The sequence below is a fragment of the Branchiostoma lanceolatum genome, chromosome 3 (genome assembly GCF_035083965.1).
Source record: "Branchiostoma lanceolatum isolate klBraLanc5 chromosome 3, klBraLanc5.hap2, whole genome shotgun sequence".
Lineage (NCBI taxonomy): Eukaryota > Metazoa > Chordata > Leptocardii > Amphioxiformes > Branchiostomatidae > Branchiostoma > Branchiostoma lanceolatum.
Genome location: NC_089724.1, coordinates 9,127,501 through 9,153,235, shown reverse-complemented (window position 1 = coordinate 9,153,235; position 25,735 = coordinate 9,127,501). Strand labels below are relative to the sequence as shown.

The window sequence follows — 25,735 nt, the reverse complement described above, 5'->3', positions numbered from 1 at the left end:
CACACCTTACAATTGAGTCTCATACAATTGTAACCTCCATTAACATTAAAACGCCAGGTTACATAGATCTGCCACTTTGAACAGTGGGTTTGAGATCTCTCTAGTGCAGCATCCACAAGTATGCCCAGTTTAAATATACAGGAGTGCATTATACTGTGGGACATTTGTTGTATATCTGTTTGGACGTATCTTTTCAGGGTGGCAGAATTATGTACCCTGGTGGAGTTTAATTTTTTTTTTTTTTAATCAATTCGTAAGAGCCTGATGTTGCCATCGATTTACGAAGAAAGGAGGCTCAATTGTTACTGTAGCAGCATTTCTTCACCCTAGGTCAGAAATATCAATGCTCGAGACAAGTATTGACTTCACTGACCCATTAGGAGAAGCAGTAATGTTGGTAGACGTTATTTTCTACTGACAGAGCTAGAGGTAACAATCTACAGTATAACCCAGTCTGTATATCATCAGAACATATAACATCCAGGCAAATCCCCACCTGCTTTGTGGCTCTCTGCTAGGTGTGGCAGGTCCTCGTAGTAGTAATACTCATAGCTGGAGGTGCCCAGCAGCTCCTGGGGCAGGTAGCCCAGGATGGTCGTGGCTCTACAACAATACAGCAGAGATTTCCTCATATTAGATACATCATGATTGTTTGTTTGTTTGTGCCTTTATTTACTCTCGAAATATGCCCTAATCGGCCTTCAGGGCCACTTTTCATAGAGGTTGAGATGAGGGGATGTCAAGGGGTCAACATAACAATAAATAACTAAAGGTTTGGTCAAACAAGGTGAATCGAAATTATAACAATAATACAAAGAATAGATAAATAGTGAATACACAAAAATATCAAATAATAATTCGTCAAGATGATTGTGGTATGACAACTACTTATGACTTAGCTGTGATTAGTAGTAGTACAACATGTATACAGAAAAAGGGTCTCCTATAAAAGAGAGCCTCCAAGAAAAACACAAATCTATGCTATATTGTAACAGTTGAAGCCACAACAATCCCATGATTGTCGTGGCTCTGCAACTGTTACAACATAGCATAGATTTAGTCATAATATGTCTATTATACTGTCATATTAGAATTGCTATCTTATGCTGTCAATTACACATGGCATATCTTAAGTATTTTTCTAGAGGGCTCCCTAGGGTACAAATAAAAATGATATATGATTGTGTCAGATTATCAGTAATTCTTCTCTTGTGTATTAAGTGTAAACCATTTCAAAGCTACCTGTATTCCACCCATTTGTTCACCAGTCCTGTTAAATTCACTTTATTCCAATTCATTTTCTCCTTCCATATGCTTTGTTTAAATGTTTCCTAGCCTAATTACTAAAATGACTTTCTTTCTCTTTCTCTCTTTCTCCCCCCTCTCTCTCTCCCTCCCACCATCTTCCTACTAACTGCCCTGACCTCTGGTCCACAAAGGTGAACTTGTGATCGATGGTGAGTCTTGACACAAACTCCAGCGGCTTCACGTTGATGTTGGCGCTGTCGATGCCCGGGTTTGCCACGGCCTGCGTGCGCCCGACGGCCACGAGACAGCTCAGGTTACATCCCTCGTTATCCGCCTCGTTATCCTCCTCGATCCCCATCTTGGAGGGCTGCCAGCTCTTCAGGTACCCCGTACAGTGGATCACCAAGTAATGTTTACGCTCTGCAGAAGAAAAAAACAGTGTATTCAAGGTAGGAAACAACAAATTCGGTCTTTTCGTATTGTCATTTGATAGTGTCAGTATGGCGTAATGGTTAGAGCATTGAGTCAGAACCATTCAATGCCTACAGTGTACCATGTCCCGAAGTTGTGTCCTTGGGAAAGGCACTTTACTTTCAAGACTCTAACTTATACTATATACCTACCATAACCATGGGGTGACGCCTACAAAGCCTCTCGCTAATCTGTCAAAAGTGTGCCAAAAAGCACCCACGGATTTGATGCATCAATGTGCCAACATCTGCACATCTGCCACCAAGAGCCGTAATCTTTTTTATTGATAGCGATCCTTTTCACTTTTTGTGGCCAGATCTGAGGATGAAAAGGCATCTGAAAACCTAAATATGACAATAAGTAAGGGAAGGTCCATGGTCACCATAGAATAGTATATGGACAACCAAGCTTGCTGCCTTTAAGCCTTCAAGTTAGGCATCTGTTTTCTGGCCTCCCATGGTCGCTGTCAGCGTTAGCTTAAATAATTATAATAATTTACCATTACGTTAAAATTCATATTTTGAGTTAACGTTAATGTAAAACCGGGATTTTTTTTATATGACTTGATTGAAACCAATCTGGCAGAACAATAAACCAGCCTTTTTTTTTGTTATTCTGTCAATGTCATGGATTACCCTGGCTTGTACTAATGCTATATAAAAATTATGTTATATTTTGTCTCTAGTCGTGCTGATACCATAATTTGAAACTACCGTCTGCCGCACGCAGAATGACGGTGCTCTCGGACAGGTGCTAACATTTTTTCAGGACAGAAGATTCGTCATTAATATCTTGCCTCTGATTAGCTTTTAGATAGCAGCTATTGTTCCCACCTTGGCCTGAAGAGAGTTCTACGGTGATATAAACGTGTCCAAGCTAGCAAAAACCACAACAAACTGGCCGTACCGCACACATCAGGCCTTCAGTAACAACAGGCAGAGTCGGTAGAACGTCACTCAAAGTCGACCCCCACCGTCATGCACATACATTGTATATGGCAACTTGCACATATTATTCATCGGGAAATTAGGTGGATGACATCATTTTTATCAATTCTACTGTATGTCACGAAGTTCAAATATTTTGGATGAACAGCGTGCTATTTCTTTCCGTCCCAACAAGCAAATTTCCGCCCCAGAACAGAGGGACAGGTCCTGGAGATAGCCCTGGTCTACAGTAAAGGAATATACTAAAGACATTCTTTAAAAAAAAAACAGTGTCATCCAGTAAGTGCTCTGAAGCATACCAAAAATAGCACCATAAATAGTCTCTTGTACATCTCATTATATTATTTTTAGCCACAATAAGAAGCCCAAGGACTTAACGTAACATGATGGGCCCAGTTAAAAATAGCTTGCCCTCGGCACAGCATTATTCAAATTGCATGTACTTGAATGGGTTGGAAAATGCATGTTTGGGTAAAAGGGGGAATTAGGCACTTTGTTAACCTTCTCTGACCCCTGTTGCCTAACTCTGTAATAGAGAATGGGGTCCAAAACAGCTACTTTAGTGTGCTAAAGGTTAATGAATAATCATCTAAATTTTACATGGACTCAGTATGCAATGGCATAATGTTTAACACACGTCTGATTCATTTTGTACAGTTGGCATGGTTATGGTTATAAAATGTAGATCTACAGTACGTCCTTATTATTAAAATGTCAATTTAAAGAACAGCATCCTAACAATCTTGCTTACAATGAAGCCTCAATAAGTTGATTATTGCTTAAAAGAAAATTACATTGTACACCGGGTTAAGTTGTAATTTTCAATACAAAGGAACACTGGTTCTACAAGCATACTCTGTACCATGGTGACTGCTGTTCACACTGACCTTTCCAAACCACATACAGCTGTGCCTGAAGTACTACAAAATGTAGATCATGCAGATATTAGTTTCAATCTTCATTCTGCATCAGTACCTATATATACCCGGTATAACTGCCTATCGGTGTAACACACCAACTTCGCAGGCACATGGCATGGCAGCAGCTGGTTACATCACACTGAACGGCCTGTCACACCTAGCCTTTACGCATCCAAATGTAAGCGCTTTTTAATATGTATCTAGTGAGGATGATAGTTCATGTAGCTATGGACTGCTGATCATGAAGGTAAAAGGCTGTGGAAAAACACAACCCTATGCCACTAAGGATGATATACCCCATTAACATTAATCCGAGGGATGACCTAAATCCGCCACTTTGAAAAACTAATAGTATGTGTTTGAGAGATCTCTAGTGCAGCACCCCACAGTTTAGATATACAGGAGTACACCATACTGTGGGACGTTGGGTGGGAGATCTGTTCGGATGTATGTTTTCAGGGGGGCGGAATTATGTACCCTGGCGGAATTATATGTTTAGTAGATGTTAAATGATATTCCACTACAGATACAACAGTGCTCACCCTTTTTTCTGGAGCAGGGCGTGACACTTTCGGGGCTGTACTTCTCCTCCTTTACCACTCTCCCCGTCTTCATGCGACAGAAAAATGAGCGGCGCGCCCCGGAACACAGGCATGACGGCATCGGCGGAACGTCCGCCTTCACTGGGAGACCAGCTGCGGGAAAATCACGAGAACAACAAAATCTTTAATTTTATAGATACTGCAGCATATGCTAAATATAATTTATTTATTATAGCTCACACTTGGTCATTACTTAGGTCAAAAACTGAGCTCTAAATACACTTAGTGTATAAGAAATGATCAAGACAAAAACAGCACTTTAAGTACAAATTAAGCAATGTGTATAATGTAAGTTACACTATTTTGACATTTCACTCATTGAAATATCTTGAAGACTCCACAGTGTCTTTATTGGTGAAAAGGTCGGGCAACTCTCTTATTATCAGTTACCAAAATCTTTAAGATACTGCCACGGTGCCTAAAATCAATGTGCATTATCTCACGCATACTAGCAGATGACATGCCAAAGTACATACTAGTATAGCATTACAAATGCATCAAAGGGATCTTGAGTTATAGCTGCGAACACAAAGACACAACCACAATACCCCTATAGGAGGTGAACCTCCTAATGAGCTTCCTGACTACAGTGACTGTCTTCTTCTTCTTGGGTTTTGAGACTACCAACTTCAACTGGCTGAAGCATACCGATGGACCATTGTACCGGGGCATGCTCCTACTCTTTTTTAAAAGGTGTGGTGGGTTCTTTAACATGTGTGGCATCCGAGGGACGTCCCTAACCTAGACTAGGTAGTACTCATTTACACCTGAGTGAAGTGAGGAAGGTCGTGTAAAGTGCCTTTCCCAGGGGCACAAGATCGGTGACATGGCAGGATTCGAACCCAGGACTACTTGGTTCTGAGCCGAACACACGAGCCAAACACACGACCCCATACTGTACTGTTGTCCTTCAATTGCAGAACTCACAAACAGGGACATACTTTTGGCATCGATGAGTCTCTCCCTGGGCGACATGTCTGAGGACAGGAGCTGCTCTTTGACCTTGGCCACGTCCTTCGGATGGAGAATGTCGAACCAGCTCTGACCCATCAGGTCTCTCTGTGGGAACAAACACGAGGTCTGATTGGTCGATAGTCCATGCTACAGGTAGAAGCCTTTTTCTGCTGGTAGTGGAACATGCAATGTCCAATGTGTTTGTAGAGAAATGAGTTGAATGATTTCAACAGAAAGACAGTTTCTTTTTGTGGATTAGGAAGATGGGCAAAGTATAGGGAAATTTTAGAATATAGACTATATTATATAGAATATATGACATTTACATATAAATGTCCAGTCACTGATGAAAGACATCAGATGCTGTCATAACTGCTTCAAACTTTTATCTAGTTGCTTGAATAATCGTTTTTTGGTGTATCGTATTACCTGGATGTCTAACCTTAATCAACGTTAGTGTCTAATGTTTTCAAAATTTTATAATAATTACAACAGTGAGCTCACTGACAGATAAGTATTTTATCTTCCACTGCTTCACACTATGATTCCTAAACTCATCACATAGTAATTGATGCTATTATAGTCTACTCCGAGGGCTATATATATAGCTGTTTTCTCCATCTCACCTGGTTGTAGTTCAGCACTCGAGCCACCGACTCTGACACGTACAGGATCCGGCCACGGTCGCAGCTCACAACAAACAGGAACCCATCCGCTGCCTGTCACAACACAATGTCATGGCTCTTACTATATTACTTCATATCTGTACAGACAAGAGCTACAACAATCTCTATGTATACTGTGAAATAAAACAATGCAACAAAACAACGATGACTCTTTCTTTCAAAAGGGACTTCCAAACAGGTAACACTCATGTACATGTAGCACACTGTTTAGAATATGGACTGTTTGATTGTTGAGATTTTGTTCTCATTTCCTACCTCCCATATAATCACAACCTGTTTTATCCTTTAGCACGATTTTCTTGAATCAAAATTTCATTTCCTAATCAAGTTCGTGGACCCGGAGATGATACAATTGTACACTTCAGTATGTTACACAATTTCAGCTGATCTCACGGGGACTCAAATACTGTAAAATGCAGAAGAGTTTGCAGTGGTTTTATGTTTGCAGTTTTTGCTGTGAACTATTTACCACGAACTTAAAACCACCACGAAAAGCTGTTCCATTGTGTAACTGTAGCACTTATTGTTTCAAGCACGAACTCCAAACCACCACAAACACTCCATTTTCTCCCTACCGCAAAATCAAATCCCTGCGAACATTTCTGTATTTACAGTAGTCCCCAGCCATAACCTACATAATTATCAATCAACCAGTCATGATTTTGTTTGGCCAACAGCCAATCGTTGGGCAGCAATGCATGTACACCAGAACATGCAGTTATTGTCAGTTTCTACTAGACGGAATTGTATGGGTTGATGTATTGCCAATTACTGCGCCAATCATGTACTCAAGGTGTGTGGCTCCTGCTGAGAAATTCACAACATAACAATTTTTCCCCAATTTGGCTGGAAGTAAATTTGTCTCCAGACATTCTAGTTACATCTCATATTCATTATAATTTTGAATTAACTTTTTTGCTCGACAGTTGCACATTATACAATGTATTTTGGCAACAATAACAAAGTAAATCATGATCAACACTGTATGACAAAATCTACATTGTATGACAACTTCTGATACAATGACGAAAAAAGCAAAGTAACGTAAACAGGAATGCATAATACACACTAAAAAGGCAACATTTGCACGAGCAAATACATCATATTTCATCCATATCCCTCCCTATGCAAAAATGGCCTGTTCCACACCTTAACAAAACTGAAATATTCCAAAAAATTCTGCCCAAAAATTAGCTATTGCAAAGTCATCCCAGCCCGAAATGGAGCTTCCCAAATTTGACCTCCTATATGCAAGAATGGACTCTTCCACGGGCATCACCAAACATAACGGAATACTAAAAGAATGGATCAAACCAGTCCAAATTGAATTTGACATGAAAAGTCCCTCCATGCAGGAATTTTGTCCCTCCATGTAGAATGGACCAGTCAAAAGGCACTAACTTAAAGGAAAATGGACTTTTGCATAATCACCCCAGTCCAAGATTAACTGACAAGATGTGGCTTACCTCTAGAATTAGATGTTTGAGCTCATCTTCAGACAGGAAGGATGGTTTGAAGTTGCCCTCAGTGAAAGGATTTGCAGTTGCTGTTGGAAAAGAGATAAACTAAATGTTAAATGTGTCCAGTGAAGACAACAGGGATGCCAAAGAATTCATACAAGTTTTACGGAATATATACAATCCAGAGAGAACATACAAATTTTACGGCATACATGTACATACGATCCATTTACTAAGAACCTTTTTTTTGTTACGGAATACATACGATCCATTACAAGAAACATACGAATTTTACAGAATACATATGATCCATTACTAAGAAACATAATTATAAATTTTACGGAATACATGTACATGTATACGATCTATTACTCAAGAAACATACGATCCTTACTAATTTGTTGGCCATCGTGCTAGCACCGAATCTAGCTTTGTCTGGTCCTCCTAGTTGGTCTAAGCCTACATTAGTCTTAATTTAGTGTAGCTTGAGATTTTTATAGTTTAGCAGGATGGGATACGCCATTATTAAGCTCTTCAAAGCCAAGATATCGTACAAAGAACTGGTTATCACGAGTCCGCCATCTTGGATTTGGCGGTCATGTCATGTGAGCCAACAAATAGTAAGGATCGTATGTTTCTTAGTAATGGATCGTATGAATTCCGTAAAATTCGTATGTTTCTGCGTAATGGATCGTATGTATTCCGTAAAACTCATATGTATTCCGCAAAATTTGTATGAATTCCGTAAAATTTGTATGAATACTTTGGTACCCCTGGACAAGCAAACATCATCTAAGAATCATGCTGGTGATATACTGTAAATGCAGAAATCTTCACGGTGGTATCATGTACGTGGTTTTCGCAGCGACCGTTTCATTACGAACTCAAAACCACCGCAAACATTTTTGTCCAATACTGCAGCAGTATGTGACTATAGCACTGCCGCAAACTCATATCAGGATTGTCTCCAGCCTTAAACTTTTTTCTGTCCCATGGCAGTCATTGTGTGGGAGCCCATGTTGTTAAATTGTGTTGTTTTAAAAATCTGTCATTCTAAGCTTACAAAAATACAGTTTCATGAATGTCATGTAATGAAGTTCTGGATGGATGGGGTGAAATTTTTTGTCAGTCTCAACAAGCAAACTTCCATCCAGGGACAGAGGGACAGGTCCTGGAGACAGCCCTGCTTCATGTACAAAAAATATATCACTGATAAAATGTGACCTGGTAATATAAAATTATATTATTTAGGCCTTTACTTCATTTTGCTAGCTAACCATTATCTCTGTCAATACCGACAGGTAAGTAAACATTTTTGAAAGGGGGCTGTGGCCTATTTCTATTTCATTTCAAATAAAACTGGTGTTGCCATAGGTTGATGTGAAAAAAAAAGAATGACCCTTCCAACCAAGCAAGCAAGAAAGCAAATAAATCAACAAATCTTCTCAATATGTTCTGGATTGACAGATTGTATGTAATTGGTGATACATCAGTCCATGTCTACATTTTACATCTGCACACTTCTGTGTGCCATGTTAATTACCTTCTCGCTGGATTAAAATATAATTGCTGCCTACAGTAACTGGCTCCAAGCCAAACCATTTTTTTGTCAGTGCTCTAGGGCAGTAATTTGCATCATTTGATGCACTATTCATTAGCCTGACGAATCGCGCTCCTTGGCCAGCCGGTCCTTTAACCGCCATCCCCTAGGTGGGGGTCAGTAACCTCCGGCCGAGAGCTTGTGTAAACACAGGCTACACTATTCATTATATCATGGAAAACCTTCCCAGTCCACGTTTTGTTCAGCTTTCTTAAACGGTGGTAGTCCCTGTTAAATTTTATATTGGAGTAAGGGTTTTTTAAAGGCTTTTCTGTGCCCTGTGGTTTACTATAGGATGAGTGTGGTGGATACAGCTCACTGTTGCCATGAAGTGTGACTCATATAGCTTCATTTTGGTTACTTTTGGTCAGCGAATCTTGGCTTCCGGATATTGCTCCGAGGCCGCAAACGATGAAACGCCCCGAGCTCGGAGCTTGTGACACACGTCAGGAGACAGCGTTATTGTAAGATTCCCAGTGTAAGAATTTTTCAAATAATCAAATATGTTTGGCAGTACAATACATGTTAACTTCCTATGTAGGTGTGGTTTCTGACTAAACTTTCCTTCGTGATGTAGGGCGTTGGTGAAAAAAGGTTATTCATGTACTATAAGTTTCAACATCGAGACCTCTCATGTAAGAATGTGTAGTATTCATTGTACTTCTTTGTCCAGTTTATCAATACACTTGCGCGTGTACAACAAATATTTGTATCAATACAATTATATGATGTTGAAAGTTCCACTGCAGATACCTTAATGCTTTCAGTTTTACATTTTGCAAATGTATATGTTGGATCACTCTGGCCAAAAGAGAATCCCAACCTACCAACCCTATTTTTTTCAGGACTGAAACTGGAAACACAACATTTTTTTCCTTAGGGCCTTACCTCGGAGTGTCTTCATGTGCTGGACAGCCATTCGCAGGACGGTCAGCTTGTCCAGCTTGCGGGACATGGCATTGCACATGGGGATCATGGCCGACAGTTCCATGATGTAACTGTTCATCTTGTCTCGCCGCCGCTTCTCAATCTCGCTATGGTTCTGTCGACTGAACATACTGGACACAGTGGGTAGACGGTTCATGTCACACATTCTCAACAACACATGTACAGTACAACACTCAATGAAAGCAGTCATTTATTACATGTATACTCAATCTCGCTTATGGTTCTGTTGACTAAACATACTGGACATATTGGAGGACAATTCAATTGACACATTCTCAAGAACACAGTCCCGCACAGTACAACACTCAAACCAGTCATGTAAAATTCTTTATCATAAAGAACTTTATATTTCTAACAAGATATCAAAATCAGAAGTTCCACTAAAGTATGATACAATGTAGCTAGGGGGCCCAAAATCTAATCATTTTGAGGCGTCAAGGAGACCTACATGTACCCTCATACCAAGTATCAAGGCAATCCATCTACACAATCATGATTGTCATTGTACTAGTAGGCATTCTTGAGTTATCATGTTTACAGAGGGACACACACACACACACAAACACTGACGAAAACATAACCTTCTCGGCAAAGGTAATAAGTCTAGACAAACCTTTGATTATGAAACATATAATAATGCTCTTACATTTTCACCATACAAATTAAGAAATGAGGAAAAGTCGAAACCATTTAGTTTTAATTTTTGTAGTGATTTGACAGAATGTGTCTAATAGTATGTATCTGACAGTGTATACTTAGTCTAATTCTTTTGTTGTGACTTGTCCTTAACCCAGTGGGTATATAACTATTATCGTGTACAATAAAGCTCTTCATTAATTTATTAAGAATGTTTCTGCGTGGTTAAGGATGCAGTGTTGGCTCACCTGACATTCTTGCGGCTGTCGGTATCGGACTGGTCCATCCGGTCCATGTCCATCTGGCTGTCTGCCTCCATACCGCTGGAACACACATACCATGCAGAGGATGTTAGCTTCCTGGGCAACACTGTTCTGACTACACCTTTAGATGTCTAAGTCTAACTGTAGCTAGCGAGGACTCAATTGTAGCTGGGGAGGACTTAAAGAGTAAGTGTAGCTGGTGCGGACATAATCATAGCTGGTGAGGGAGTAAGTGTAGCTGCCTGGTGAGGGAGTAAGTGTAGCTGGTGAGGGAGTAATTATAGCTGGTGAGGGAGTAATTACAGCTGGTGAGGGAGTAAGTGTAGCTGGTGAAAGAGTAAGTGTAGCTGCCTGGTGAGGGAGTAAGTGTAGCTGGTCAGGGAGTAAGTGTAGCTGGTCAGGGAGTAAGTGTAGCTGGTCAGGGAGTAAGTGTAGCTAGCTGGTCAGGGAGTAAGTGTAGCTACCTGGTGAGGGAGTAAGTGTAGCTTGTGAGAGAGTAAGTGTAGCTGGTGAGGGAGTAAGTGTAGCTGGTGAGGGAGTAAGTGTAGCTTGTGAAGGAGTAAGTGTAGCTTGTGAGAGAGTAAGTGTAGCTGGTGAGGGAGTAAGTGTAGCTGGTGAAAGAGTAAGTGTAGCTGCCTGGTGAGAGAGTAAGTGTAGCTGGTGAGGGAGTAAGTGTAGCTGGTGAGGGAGTAAGTGTAGCTGGTCAGGGAGTAAGTGTAGCTACCTGGTGAGGGAGTAAGTGTAGCTGCCTGGTGAGAGAGTAAGTGTAGCTGGTGAGGGAGTAAGTGTAGCTGGTGAGGGAGTAAGTGTAGCTGGTCAGGGAGTAAGTGTAGCTACCTGGTGAGGGAGTAAGTGTAGCTGGTGAGGGAGTAAGTGTAGCTGGTGAGGGAGTAAGTGTAGCTGGTGAGGGAGTAAGTGTAGCTGGTGAGGGAGTAAGTGTGGTAAGGGAGTAAGTGTAGCTGGTGTGGACTTAATGTAGCTGGTGACGACTCAAATGCAGCTGGTGAGGACTGACTCAAATGGAGCTGGTGATGAGGACTTAAACGTAGCTGGTGAGGACTTACATGTAGCTAGTGAGGACTGACCTAAATTTACATGTAGCTATAGCTGGTGAGGACTTAAAGGAGTCCTAAAGTCCAGAGGGGGAAGTTATTTTCCAAAAGATGTTAATTTTAGGAAGTAGAAATGAATATTTTTACCAGTATACGATAAAGTACCCACTAGTCCCGTGCGCATCCAAAACGTTCAGTATTCTACCAAATTCCCCAGGTGACCCTCAGCCTATGTGTTTTTTACAATGTGCCTGACAATGCCTGACAAAAATTAGATTACAAAAAGAATGTCAGGGTGGTTAAGAAAAACCTTCTGGCTATGTGTTCTTTTATATCTTATTAACAATTGGCCTTCATATCGTGCTTAACCACCCTCATTTACACCGAAAATATCCACGTTTAAAAATGTATGTTTACGCATAGGGAATACACTGGTAGGGTCTGCAGGGGTTTAGTGAGTATCATATTGTTTTAAAAAACACACCTTGTAAAATTTACCACAAGCAGAATTTTGTAAAAAGTCGGTTGATTATGTATCGATTGATACATAATCTAGTGGAAAATAACACCGCCTTCTGGAGTTTAGGACTCCTTTAAAAGTAGCTGGTGAGGACTTAAGTGTAGATGGTGAGGACTTAAATATAGCTGGTGAGGGCTAACTTAAATGTAGCTAGTGAGGACGTAAATGTAGTTGTTACACGTACTGTTAGTAGTATCCATTATTTGAGCTGGTGAGGATGTAAATGTAGCTGGTGAGGACTTAACTTTAGCTGGTGAGGACTTAAATATAGCTGGTGAGGACGTAAATGTAGCTGTTACACGTACTGTTAGTAGTATCCATTATTTGAGCTGGTGAGGATGTAAATGTAGCTGGTGAGGACTTAACTTTAGCTGGTGAGGACTTAAATGTAGCTGGTGAGGACTTTACAGCTGCATTGGTGATGAGACTGTACAATGTAGTACTACATTGCTTCAAAATATTTGTCCATCATGCTGTGACGTTGTGAAATTTTAATGAATACTCTTTTTTGCTAACATCCGATTTGTAGATAGAAACAACCTGCAATCACTCAATAACATTGACTCAGCAGAATAGAGAAAAATTCAAATCAGCAAACTAAAGGTCACCAGGCTATTATGTGGAGTCAGCTTAAAGTCTTAACATGTATGTAACCAACACACCCTTCATTTGAAAACAGTCTCACTGGTTAAGTGCAACATGCATCCTTTGCCACCGACACATACTGTTCACACTCTGCAAGGTTTCCCCCCTATTCACAGCGTAATTGGCAATTCTGCATTCATTATATAGCTGGCGGTTGATTCATCTGTTTGCAAGTGGAGTAAGGAAATTGACATTTTGCTGGTCCTAATTACATGACAAATGAGCCGAGAGCGATCTAGATGAAAGGCTTTTATGTTGTTGCCTTCACCTATGTTGTAAGTTTTTAGTAAATGGCAACAAAGTCTGTCACTAATGATGTGCGTCACAGCTCTAATTTCACTTTGAACCACTTTACACTAAGGTTCTCCTTTATCCTCTCAATGAGTCTTAGCATCCTGAACTGATACACTTTGATGATACATGTATTAAATAGTATTACATGTATGATACTGCATGCAAAGGAGATCTTCTGGCTGTCAGTGCCAGTACAGATTGAAACTAAAACGATTAGATGATACAGTCAAACCTGTCTTCAGCAACCACTCAAAGGACTGAGGAAAAATGGTCGCTGAGGACAGGTGGTTGCTCAAGACAGGGCGGGTTTGATTATAAGTACTATAATGTAGAAATGGACAGAACTGTTTTAATGAGATTGCCTGCACCAGGTGTTTGCCCGACCAGGTTTGTACTACTAACATAAGGTCATTCTTAACCTTTAGCACTCTGAAGAAGCCGTTTGGCACCCAATTTCCTATTGGTTGATATTACGTACATTGTACTTTGTAGCTGTAGCCTATTATTCCCCTTAACCATGACATACATGTAGAAATGATATGGTTTGACTGGACTCTCCCCAACCCATAATCATCTAGTCCTCTGTGTAACTACTGATAGAACCAGGGTTACAATTCAGAACAGCTTCTTTTTCATGATAAATACCAACTTTCACTGATTCAAACATGTGGCTCACGGACGTTAAAACAGTGGTTGTTTCATTGCATGTTCGCACACACACAAAAAAGCTGATGCTATGACGAAAAACAGAAAAGAAAGCTAAAACCTCTGAGTTCTAAGGTCTGACTCTGAGATCTTTCTGTTTTAAAAGCAATGCCAGGCATGCTATGAGAACCATGCAATGTACATGTAAGCCATGTAAAGGCAGCGCTCTAAAAAGCTCAGAGAACCTGTCGTGTAGTGAGTTCTGCACGTAGACCATCGGAGACTGGGACAGGCTTCCTGGTAGCAGGGGTTCGTAATATCAAAATCCCACCGTGAGAAATCAAAGCATCTTCCGACAAAAGAAGATATGTCAAGTCAGAATTATGCTACTTGATGTTTCATCCAGCATACAATGTACTAAGTATTTCCTTTAAACCTATGTCAAGTTTATGGCCAATAGCAACAGGTGCACCAGCATTTACATAAAATCTGAAGGATGTAAACAATTTTCAATAATTTAGAAAAAAACAGCAGCCATGCAGGTTCTCCTTTGTTATAAGTATTCATAGTTTTGAGTCTCCATCCTCAGTTTATTTTGTATCTGACATCCTAGATTTGGGGGGAAAAATGTCACATTTAGTTTGGAGCAAAATTTGATTATATTAGGTCTTAATAGACTGATGAGTTCTATAGAAAAATGTTCCAATGGGTACAAATGTATGCATGAAGAAAGAAGACATGCAACAAGTCACAAAGCGTAGTGTGCAGAATAAAAACGATGAGTGATTAGTGCAGTGGCACTGTATATAGTGGTGGATCATCAGGCATCTAGATGTAAATTTGATAGTGATGATGTTTGCCATAGGCGTTGATGAAGACCTTGACTTTTTAGCAATGCCATTGAGAGTCCAGGAGTGGCTTAAGCGTCAGTCCAGTTTTTGCTTGGAAGCTCCGATGTAAAAATCATTACTCAGATATCTGCTAAGCCACTGCATCATTGGTGCTTAATATAGGCCATGACAGCCTTATGCAACAAAAATACATTGTGACTATACCTACCATGAAAAACTGATTGTTTTGATTGATATGCATTTAAGAAACTCTAACCGTGAAGAATCTGTGCAGTGATATTTGCACATCGCACACTATGCACACAAAGTAAGCAGATCCTTTAACTGATTTCTATGTCGTCTGTTCTACATGAAAGGGTAATATCAAACATCATGTCATAGAGCATATACTATAGCTCAATGACATGAAATGGTGGAAATATCTAAAGAAGCGACTGTACATGTCTTTCCCTTTGACTTGACAATGGAATTAACAAATATCAGTTGATTAACTCATCATACACAATATTGCAAAGATGTCTTCACTCCAACTGAAAGACTCAAACTTCCTGTATTCATTCAAGAATGGCGGTGGCCAGTTTCTATATCCATGTACAACATTATCTGAACAGGAACTTTCTACATCAACCATCCCTCGACGCCTCACTGAGTTAAATGACAAGATACCAAACCTTGCATGTGCTTGTAGCTCATTTGTCAGCGGAGGGACAAGAAAGATGTCATCGGGAAGACCAGAATCGCCGGGCGCGTACTGGAAAAACTCCATCTTTTATTTCCCGGAGCCGGTGCAGTCTTGACGCGCCGCACAATTGGGTTAGTTAAAGATGAGAGGTATTCGTCGTGTAACCTGCACCCACGCCACCACTGTGCATCCTAGCTGACATCCTCCCAATGTCAGCTCCTAAAGGCGTCTGTCTGTCCCTGAAACTAGTTCTATCACTCCATTAGCTGAGCGAAAAAATCTCCAGCATGTAGTACATCATGTCATCTTACATTAGCTTTGGTTTTCACTAGATTATCCCTTCCTACCAGTCAGGTTAATGGAGGGTTTATTCGATCCATCTGACATTTTGCTTCCACTTTACTTTAAAATGCCGGACCCCTCTTAAGTGACAGAACTGTGCTGTCACATCTGTGTTGCCCTTTGCCGGGGTATTAGTTGTGAGGCTCAGTGGAAAGGCTGGAGGGCAGGAAAATACATTTTACATGCCTGTCAATTTCCTGGGTGGTACTTCCACAACAGTTGACAAGATTAGGCATCAACACATCATTAGCTGAACGTACTTGTAAACAAGACCAATTTGTGGAGTTAGGAAGGAATCAGAATTCATTTTCTTCACCTGTGTTGGTAGATGACATCCTAAATAAAGACTGATCTCAAACCAAACCAACAACATCTTATGGGACTTATCAAATTTGCATCTGACTCTGTCAGCCTTAAGCTTGTTCATTTCGTAGAAAGGTCCATTCTGTGTCAAGCCAGAATTTGTGTAAGTCCCAATTCCTCCAAGTGTAATGGTTTGTGTAAAGTTCAGGGAATCAGAGTTTATTTGTATCTTAGAATGAAGTTCATCTGTGTTGGTAAATGACAATATGGACTTAACACAAACCAACATTTGGAAGAACTGGGATTTACTGGGGTTTGTGGACGACAGATTTTATTTCGGAGATAGGTCCATTCCGTGTCAGCCGAGAATTTGGGTAGTCCTAATTCCTCAAAGTATGACTGTTACAATCAAAATGGTTTGTGTAAAGTTCAGTCTTTATTCATAGGATTCATTCAACTTGTTAGTTTAAATGGGTCGATTAAATGAGTCGATATAGGTCAGAAGTTATAAATGATTAAGAGCAAGGAGGTTATGCCTAAAAAAATAACCTCCTTATTAAGAGGTACCACTCTCACAATATTGTCACTGACAGCCCTGCTAGTATCCCACTGGCCAAAACTGACTGTTACAAAAGGGTCCCCATCCTATATTTTCCCCTGATCGATCAAACAAAGTCCCCAATCTCCAATGCAGTATACCAAAGCGTTGTTTGAAAAACTGGTGCCCCTTCTTTTACCTAAAATGATTGTTGTTTTGAAATTCGTTGTAATGTTGAAATTTTATGTCCGCAGAGTCAGTCAGTGTCTTCAAAAACTTCTAAAAAGTAGTAGTCTAATAACCTTCAAACATTTAATCTTTTGATGCCTGTGTCGTTGCATACATGCAGCCAAAAAAACAAAATCTAATGTGCAAGTAGAGCAAAGCACATCAAAAAGACTAGAAACGTAAACATACTTAGTCTTAGTAGTTACTGTTAGTAGCCTCCAATAGAGTGCCATCTTGAGACGTGTACCCAAATTGAGTGAGCACTGAAATTTAACAGTAAGGCCACACCAATTTAATTTGTTGGTTCTCAGATTTAAAAAAAACAAACTTTTTTGTTCCGCAAGATAACTAACCTTTGGGGGGATATGCTAATCAGCTACACAAGGTTCAGAGCAGATCTCAATTCACATCCTGATTTAGGGATTTCTCAAAAAGGGTCATTTATTGTTACAAAGATAGAAACCTGCTGTTTTATACAATGAATACAATTTAGAGAGAACAATTGGTTGGGATGCATATTTTGTTACGGCAACCATACTCAATCTGCTATATCCTTTAATCTTCACCCTACCTTGACAGAGCTTTGTGTGCAATAGGTGGTCTATAAAGCTCTGTACCAGTGTTGCATGTAGCTTATAATTACATACCACATACTGTACTCGCATCAATAAAGAGGACCGGAATCAAACAACCAGCAGGACTAGATCCAAGATGATGAACTGCACTCCATTATGCTCGACTGGGCATTTTGGAGACAATGGTGTTAACTCAAAGAGGATGAACTGAACTGAACTCAGAACAGGATATGACAAAGGGTCTGGAGACTTTTTAATAACAACTTCTCAAGACAGTAATGTTGACACGATATGTTTCACACTTTCAACAATTTGTGCCCTCCAGGCTTAACCCACTGATTCAGATTCAGAAGTCTTAAACCCTACAAGCTTAGAGCACTAAAAGTCATGTAACTTTTGAGCAGCCTGTCCTAGGAGTTGCACAAACTTTATGAAATTCTTATGAATCTTATGAAAAACGCACAAATCACTGTGTGAAAACATACGAATCTTATGAAAAACACACAATGCTCCATGCAAAATGTACAAATCTGAATCAGATGGAAGATGCAGTACTAGTGTCTTTTTATTCAAACCGGCCAACTGCTGCATTGGCAGATATTTTGACTTTAAAGGGTGTGTTTTGTCATAAAGACATATCTAATAGCCTGTGAACTACTCTTCTGCTTCATTTCTCCGTGTCACACTGTCTTCTCCCGTCGTCGCAGCTTGACACCATCTTCAATATCCCACTTTGTCACATGACTCAGCCAGCACCTCACTTTGCATAAAAAGGTCACTGTATTTTCCATTAGAAAAATGTATACATTTTGCCAACTCCTGCCTTTTTCATTTTCACGTAGTCCTTCCTGCACTATTCATAAAATTCATACAGATTTCATAGAATCTGTATGAATGACTAGGGACCCTGTATGTATTACAAAACATCCAGAGTAACATCGACAGTTAGAGCTACAAACAACACAACACGTCAGCTGTCTTGATTACTGGTAAAATATGAAAAGCTTTGCCCATTAACAATCAATAGCCCATCTCCCACTCACTTTAATCTGTTAACAATAAGCACATTATGTCAAAGAGATTAGAGAAGGCTGCTTCCTTTATTCTAACACAGCTAAGCAGGAATAATTAGTAAGTATTATTTTCCACATAATAAATCCTCACATAGGCAATTAGGCTAGACAGGAAGGGGCACCTGAGCTAATTATCGTTTCTTTCAGTGTAATACATGTACATCCATTTCATTTAGTTTGATACCGTAAAATTCTATTATGATGATGATAATGAAAAGGTTTTCACACTATCAGACAAGCATTTCATACTGAAATCAACTCGGCATACATTCATTTTAGATAGTTGTTTGTACTTTGCCCATCTTCCAACCTGGGACATCATAGTACATCATCCTTGTCTTAACTTGATCTAAATAATGTGTTAATCAAAAGCTTAAACCGTGAATCCCAACAGTCAAACTGTCGAATGTATTCACAACTGACATGTTAAAACAGAATAAATTGATTCTGACACAGGTCTGCCACTACTCTCCAGTTTGGCTCCAGCTGTTTTTTGATGTGTTTTACTTGGTGTATTGGTTGGCGACATACATGTGTAAAAAAAAAAAAAAAAGACAAAATAGAAAGCCCAACAAAAAAGCCTAAGAACGCATCAAAAACCAGCCAGAGATGAACCTCTGCTTGCAGAGAAGTCTGTCACAACGGTTGTTATTTTACTGACTACTGCAGGTGCCTTCCTTTTTGACAATGGCGTAAGCCCAGAGAAAACATAACGAGAAATTCCACATAAAGCGATAAATTCTTGGAACCCCTTCACTTGGGTATTGTTGTTACCTTCGCCGAGAAGGTTATGCATAGGGTAGCGTTTGTTTGGATGTTTGGATGTTTGTAACGTACAGGATAACTCGAGAAGGCTTGGATGGATTGTCTTCATATTTGGTAGGTGGGCAGGTCTTGATGAGACTTGGAAATGATTAGATTTTGGGTCCCCTAGCGGCTTGTTACGGTACTGCAGCGGAACTTCCTGTTTTGATATCTCGTGTTCTGGACAAGCTATGGAACTGATTTTTGAGTGGTAGATAGCTCTTTGGACAGAGTAAGTGGTATGGGTTTGGGCCCCCTAGCGGATTTTTTGGAACTGCAGGAGCAGGTTTAGGTTCAGACTTTGAAAGGGAATAACTCAAGAAGGGCTTGATGGATGGTCATGAATTTTGGTAAGTAGATAGCTTGAGTGATGATGTACATGATTAGATACTTATCATGCAAATCAGTATCTAATTTGCATAATTAATGAGGAAAGTTTATACAGCCGCCAAATTCAAAGGTAGGACTCTCAAACATGTGACATATGTATCTGAGGTAGAGATAAATGTTAATAGATATCAACTATGCAAATGTGGACCTCATTTGCATAATTAATGAGAAAATACTATAACTCAAGATGGGCTTGATGGATGGTCATGAATTTTGGTATGCAGATAGCTGACGTGATACTTTGTATGATTGGACGATGATTATGCAAATCAGATTCTTATTTGCATAATTAATGAGACAATTTAAAAATCTGCTGTGTTCCATGATAGGACTATTCAAATATGTGACATTTGTAACTGAGGAAGAGAGGGATGTTGATAGATAAGAAATATGCAAATATGGGCATAATTTGCATAATTAATGAGTAACTATGTTAATTACATACAGGTAAATGATGGCAATTACATAGTTGTGGCATTTGGATGTTACTTGAAGGTGAACATAGTTGACTCAAATTATGCTGAGAAGGACCTCATTTGCATAATTGATGATGTTAGCATAACCTTCTTTGTTAAGCTTATACATTGGACAACCTCTGTTATTTGGGTGAAGACGATCAACTAGTATGATTTATAATTGATGAGAGACACTCCTAATACGGCAGTCATAAAGGTTAAAATCATTTGGCGAAGGTATGAGGTCGTGGAACTCTAGTTTGGACTGCCGTGTGAAAGACTGTGAGTGGCAAAGTCCCGCTGTAATGACATCCGTCAAACCGCAGGGTTTCAGCTTACCGGTCTCAACTTTACTTCGAGTCAACAGTCTTTTGCATAAACGCCGTAATCATTGCTTACACTTGATCCCAAGTGCTGTGGTGTAAAATTCCATCCTGAATATAGTTAATGTACTACGTCGTACATCATTCTGCAAATATCCGGTTATGTGGGGCAGTTGTTTATGAAACAAAACAGAATAAAAAACGCATTGAATATGCACCTGCTTAAAAAAACATGCTACATTTTTTACATGTTTTAATCTGATTCTGTGGACAACTTGCAACATTTAAAGAACTTTGTTGTGAAAGTGAAAACAAATATGCACTAAGCATCTTTGGGTTACAACAGCAAAAAAATTTTGTACAATCTGACTCTTTTCTGAAAAAAAAATCAAATCTTCCCTCCTATATGCATCTATGCCATGTCTTCAAACCTGACAAAGAAACATATGCCTATCATTATAATTGTCTTTCCTAATCAAAATGTCTTTCCTAATCAAAATGTGACAGTAGCAGTTACATTTGTAAGGTCACGGACGGCATATTACTTCTGTCAGATTCTGTATAATTTATGGACCAACAAAATCACCCTTCAGTTAAGCCTAAAGGCAAACATAAGACTCTGAGGCAATGTACCATGAACTTAATATATCTTAGACTAATAAAAGATACATGACATTGTAACTCAAATGACTCCTATAAGATTATCAAGTAGATGTCTGACAGTGTACTAAATATCTTTCATGGTGAATAATTCAAAGGAGGAAAACTATATCTATAATATTGTAAGACTGTGAAATCAAAATAGTAGTGACTGTATACCAGTTATAGTCTCACATACAGGCAGTGCAGGTAGAAGTATGGATCGACACAGAAACTTAATCTGAACCAATTACAGCAAAATTGGTCTGAAGTAGTAGTAGAAGCAGCAGACTATAATTCTTTGAAATCAAAATGTCTGTGAAGAGGAGTCGTGCGACAAAATTACAGCCTGTTTCAAGCAGTCGCACAAATGTTATACACATACAAATAAACCACACTAAAAATTTGGGTCTTAAAAAAAAAACCCAAAGAAAAACAATGCCTGGTAACCATACCATCAGGAGCTCCCCGGTATCTCTACGGTGCTGGGAGTGATGCCCGCCTGCCCAGGCAGATTAGCGTGCACGGGGGGGTAGTTTTACAGGCTCCAGGCTTTAACTTGATATGCCAGCTAAAGAGACAGGCTGACAGAAAAACAGGTAGCGGTAACGTTTCTTTCACACGTGAATCACACTTATTGACTATTTTGCAAGGGCAGAACTTGCATTGAAACACTCAATATTCATTTTGCACAAACCTAGTGTTATAACCATATACCAAATTTTACACAGGGGATGATGCATTATGTCTCAGACCAGCTCATGTTGGCACTAAATTGACTGCAAATGCTAAAATTCATGTCCATGATGTCAACCAGTGCTGAACACACCACAGTTGTCCCACAACTAATTCCAGTGACGGCAGCAGGTGGTTATAAATGATGATTGAATGCCTGCTTTGATTGAAGAGACTGGGTTGGTCGTTCGTTACATACATGGCGGATCAGTGTCAGTAGAAATCTGATTGATGGTGAAGTTTTAGCCTCCATAGCAGGCTCTCTGGACCTTTTTTTGTTACTTTTAAATACACTTCTTGCTGATGATTTCTTTTTGTACTGGGTGACGTTTGTGCAACCAGTAGACCCAATGGTTACAGGCCTGCTGCACAAACAACCCAGTACAAAAAGAAGTCATCAGCAAAAGTGTGTTATAAGCCCAAAAAAAGGCCTGCTGTGGAGGCTTGTGAAGTATCCTGTCCACTAATGATGACCAAACTGACTTAACCGGGCTGATATGAAGAGACAGAGTTTGTCTCAAAAGCTTCCCAGATTAGAGAACTCTTTAATTTGTTGTGTCTATGGTTTAAATACATGTCAAAAGGATTACCAAACTGCACTTTTGTTGTTAGGCTTGTGAGCTCTAAATAATTCAACCTATTTGCAATTTTAACTGAATTTAAATTTAAAGTTACCCAATTTGAATTTGAAGTCATTTCAATTTATCTACTTTCTTGTTAGTCATACTTAGCTGGCAACATGAGAAGTTCTCTCTCTCTCTCTCTCTATCCAATTTAACGTCTTTTGTTCCCCATCATCTGGGGGTTAGACGTGCTTGCACATGGATGGGGAAGCCCCAGAACTTCTCAGCAAGTGCAAGTCCTTTTTTGTAGCAAGAGTTTTTACGGCTGGATGCCCTTCCTAACGCCAACCCAAAACCCTACTGCTGGGCTTAGGACATGGGAAATGTGTGTTAAGTGCCTTTCCCAAGGGCACAACGTCTGGGTGCATGTCCGGACAGGTCTGGGTACTCCACTGGGGATTGAACCTGGGTCTTATTGGTTCATAGCCGCATGCTCTGCCACTGTGCTACACAGAAGTTATGTATATTATTTCATATACGTTTTCCATGGTTTTAAAAATGATTCAAGTAATTTTCTGCCAAATCGTACCCGCTGGCCCTTTGGTCAGCTGTTAGAATCCTTTCAATCCAGGATTACGTAGTCGGTATACTGTATTTGCTTTACAAAGGCCTCTACTATAGATAGCAACACCCAATTCAAGCCCAGAATAACCTTATTTCAGTCACTTTAAATTTGACGTCAAAACATGTATTCAATAATGTTACATACTGTTTAGTAGTAATACAATTAAAACAAAATTACCAAAATTTCTGTTCCCCAGTGAATAAGGTTATGAATATAATTATTCTTTGCCTTCAATTCAAAATGTATGACTCCAAATTTTGTGTTCTAAAGCTACCAGTGAGTTATAACTTTGAGCCATGAGGGGTTAAGTTCCATGCAATCTATCAGATTTACTGACCCAAATTCAGTTTTATAGCTCTTGGCTTGGCATGTGACATTATAAAGAAACATACACATGATATCGAAATGTGCCAACAGTCACAGTGCATAAAATCCTTAAATTCATAACATTGATTGCACTAAAATACATATTGACAATTTATGTTAAGCTTAACACTGATTATCTTACTAAATGTAGCCGTGGCAGAGGAAAGTTAGTGTGTATACACTACTGGATGCATTTTGAGTTATGATTGAGGCACATGACAGTTGTATATATATATACATGTATGACTAATAAACAAAAACTACAGTGACAGATCTTCTACATTGTGTGTTGACTTACCAGGGTGCAATGTATGGGTTGCCGTTCTAATACATCAATTTGCAATTGAGTGTTCTAGCTTAACTACGCTACCACCTTGTGGCTAAATGACAATTCAGAAATCAAAAGGCTTCCTCTTGGATGCCCATGTCTACCTTAGGCTAGTAATCGAGGAAAAACTGCAGAAGAATTAATTGATGTTGCAGAATATTTCTTACCGATGGCAATATCCCTTTGATTCTAAATTGAGGATTTCTTCTAAAAAATCATTGTTTCTTATCAAATAACAATTACTATGAATGATAAAACATATCTTTTTTTTTCCTTTTAGAATGTGTAAATGCAGTGGTAAGGGAAGCAGGTTGTATCAGTATCAATGTTATTTCATTTAATTCATTTTAGCCTTTTTGAATGAACATACTAGTAGTGACTCACTACATACAAAGAAGCAGAATGAAAGTTGTACTCACTCAAACATGTTGCTGGCCTTGGTGCTGGAGTTGTACTGCGAGGGGTCTGCACATGAACTTGATGAGATAGGCGGTAGGCTGTCTCCGACCATCCCTGGGTTTTCTAGAGGGAAATACCAGGAGGATTGTCCGTAAGAGCAGGATTCATACAGGTTGAGGAACGACAGGTCATCCTGGTAAGCGCACGACGGCATCGCGGCGGGCTGCATGATCGAGAATTAATCAGTCTCCCCGGAAAGAGAAAAGTGTTGAGCAAGCAGCAGGAAGTAATACAGGTACTGCCAGTACTGCTGTGCGGTCCAAGTACTTATGGATGGAAGAGGAAACTTCCTGGGTCTCCCTGCAGGGAAAATTTGTAGTCTGAGACTCTATAAGCTCCACGCAGTAAGCAGCCCGGCGCATTTGACCTTGATGGGTTATCAGCCGAGAAGCGGTGGAACCCAGATGTGTGTCTAGTGAACCTAAAAGCCCTCGATGCACTGATTGGGGGGGAAAAAAGAGAGCCCATTCAACAGGTGAAGAGGTCTGATTGGTAGAGTCAGTGTGAACAAAGCCAGAGGTAGGGTTTGTAGAGTCTTCCACTTTACTTCAGAAACGCTTTTTTTCTCCGGAATTTTAGAGGAGAGACTCTGAGTGTCTCCCGGGGATACTGATGGCTCCTTTATGTGGGCATTAGCACTCTGGTCCACCTCTGACATTTGGCACATGGTAACATCTTTTGTCACCTCTCCGGGGATGGTACGTTCCGCCAATGGAAACACTTTCCCCCAGAGCTGCTATCATCTAAAAGCATCAGAGTTGCGTGGAGCCATCCATTTTGTGGCAATTGGCTGACATTAGCGGCTAACAAGCCATTTTGAGCCCCTCTTAACGAAGACAATTACTTTGAAGTCTCCTCCGCAAGCTGTTAGCTCGCTCTCCTAGCTGGATCGTACCAATTAAAATATGAAGAGAACATTATTCCACTACTTGAGCTGAAATGTCATGTTAATAGATTGTGCTTCTTTAGAAAAATTAATTTATCATCAGAGATATGAAATATTATTTCATCATGATCATGAATTGTACTCTACTACCAGACTGAATTATTCATTTTTTCTTTGAAGCAAAAGATTGTGTTACAAACTTTACCTGTTCCAAAGTCAGCTGATCTTGTCTTCTTTGCACTGCTACATACAGTATGACTGCTGTATTCCATATAATGTAAACTGACATCTTAATTCTTATGTCTCAGTGCAATCATCTACAAATGTATGCCTCTCACTTAACTGATTCGACACAGTATACGATAAGAACTTTCAGTCAACACAGACTTGAGAGACTGCACTAAAGAATAAGTTTAATAACAGTTTAACACTCTCCTCACCTACAAATCCAACCCATGGTTAGCAGGTGATTTTTTATAGCCAGCGGTCACTGCGGAGGATGGTACTCAGGCTAATCAAAGACACGACATATTACTGCAGATTGAAATAAACTCAACCCTGTCTGGTTTATTCACTGGTAAGTTCTCAGAGACTTGCAAGTGATCCCTGGGTATGTAATTGTAATAATAAGAGTGTAGTCTGTACACCAATTCACTTGACTTCTGGTGCAGTTTAGGGA

General features: G+C 39.8%; 1 protein-coding gene across 4 annotated transcripts in view; it reads right to left on the bottom strand.

The window, feature by feature from the left end:
- Positions 1–25,735, bottom strand: part of LOC136430065 (basic helix-loop-helix ARNT-like protein 1) — a 48,398-nt gene that overhangs the window by 7,855 nt on the left and 14,808 nt on the right. For 2 of the 4 annotated variants that reach the window (XM_066420348.1, XM_066420345.1), the window contains exons 2-10: positions 24,131–24,233; positions 10,721–10,795; positions 9,777–9,946; positions 7,295–7,374; positions 5,769–5,861; positions 5,130–5,247; positions 4,129–4,281; positions 1,425–1,668; positions 497–603 (exon numbers count right to left, since the gene is read on the bottom strand). In XM_066420348.1, the coding sequence (XP_066276445.1) occupies positions 497–603; positions 1,425–1,668; positions 4,129–4,281; positions 5,130–5,247; positions 5,769–5,861; positions 7,295–7,374; positions 9,777–9,946; positions 10,721–10,795; positions 24,131–24,222 (1,132 nt within the window). In that variant the 5' untranslated portion in view covers positions 24,223–24,233. The remainder of the gene's footprint in view (positions 1–496; positions 604–1,424; positions 1,669–4,128; positions 4,282–5,129; positions 5,248–5,768; positions 5,862–7,294; positions 7,375–9,776; positions 9,947–10,720; positions 10,796–24,130; positions 24,234–25,735) is intronic. The other 2 variants (XM_066420347.1, XM_066420349.1) reach the window with 2 other exon arrangements.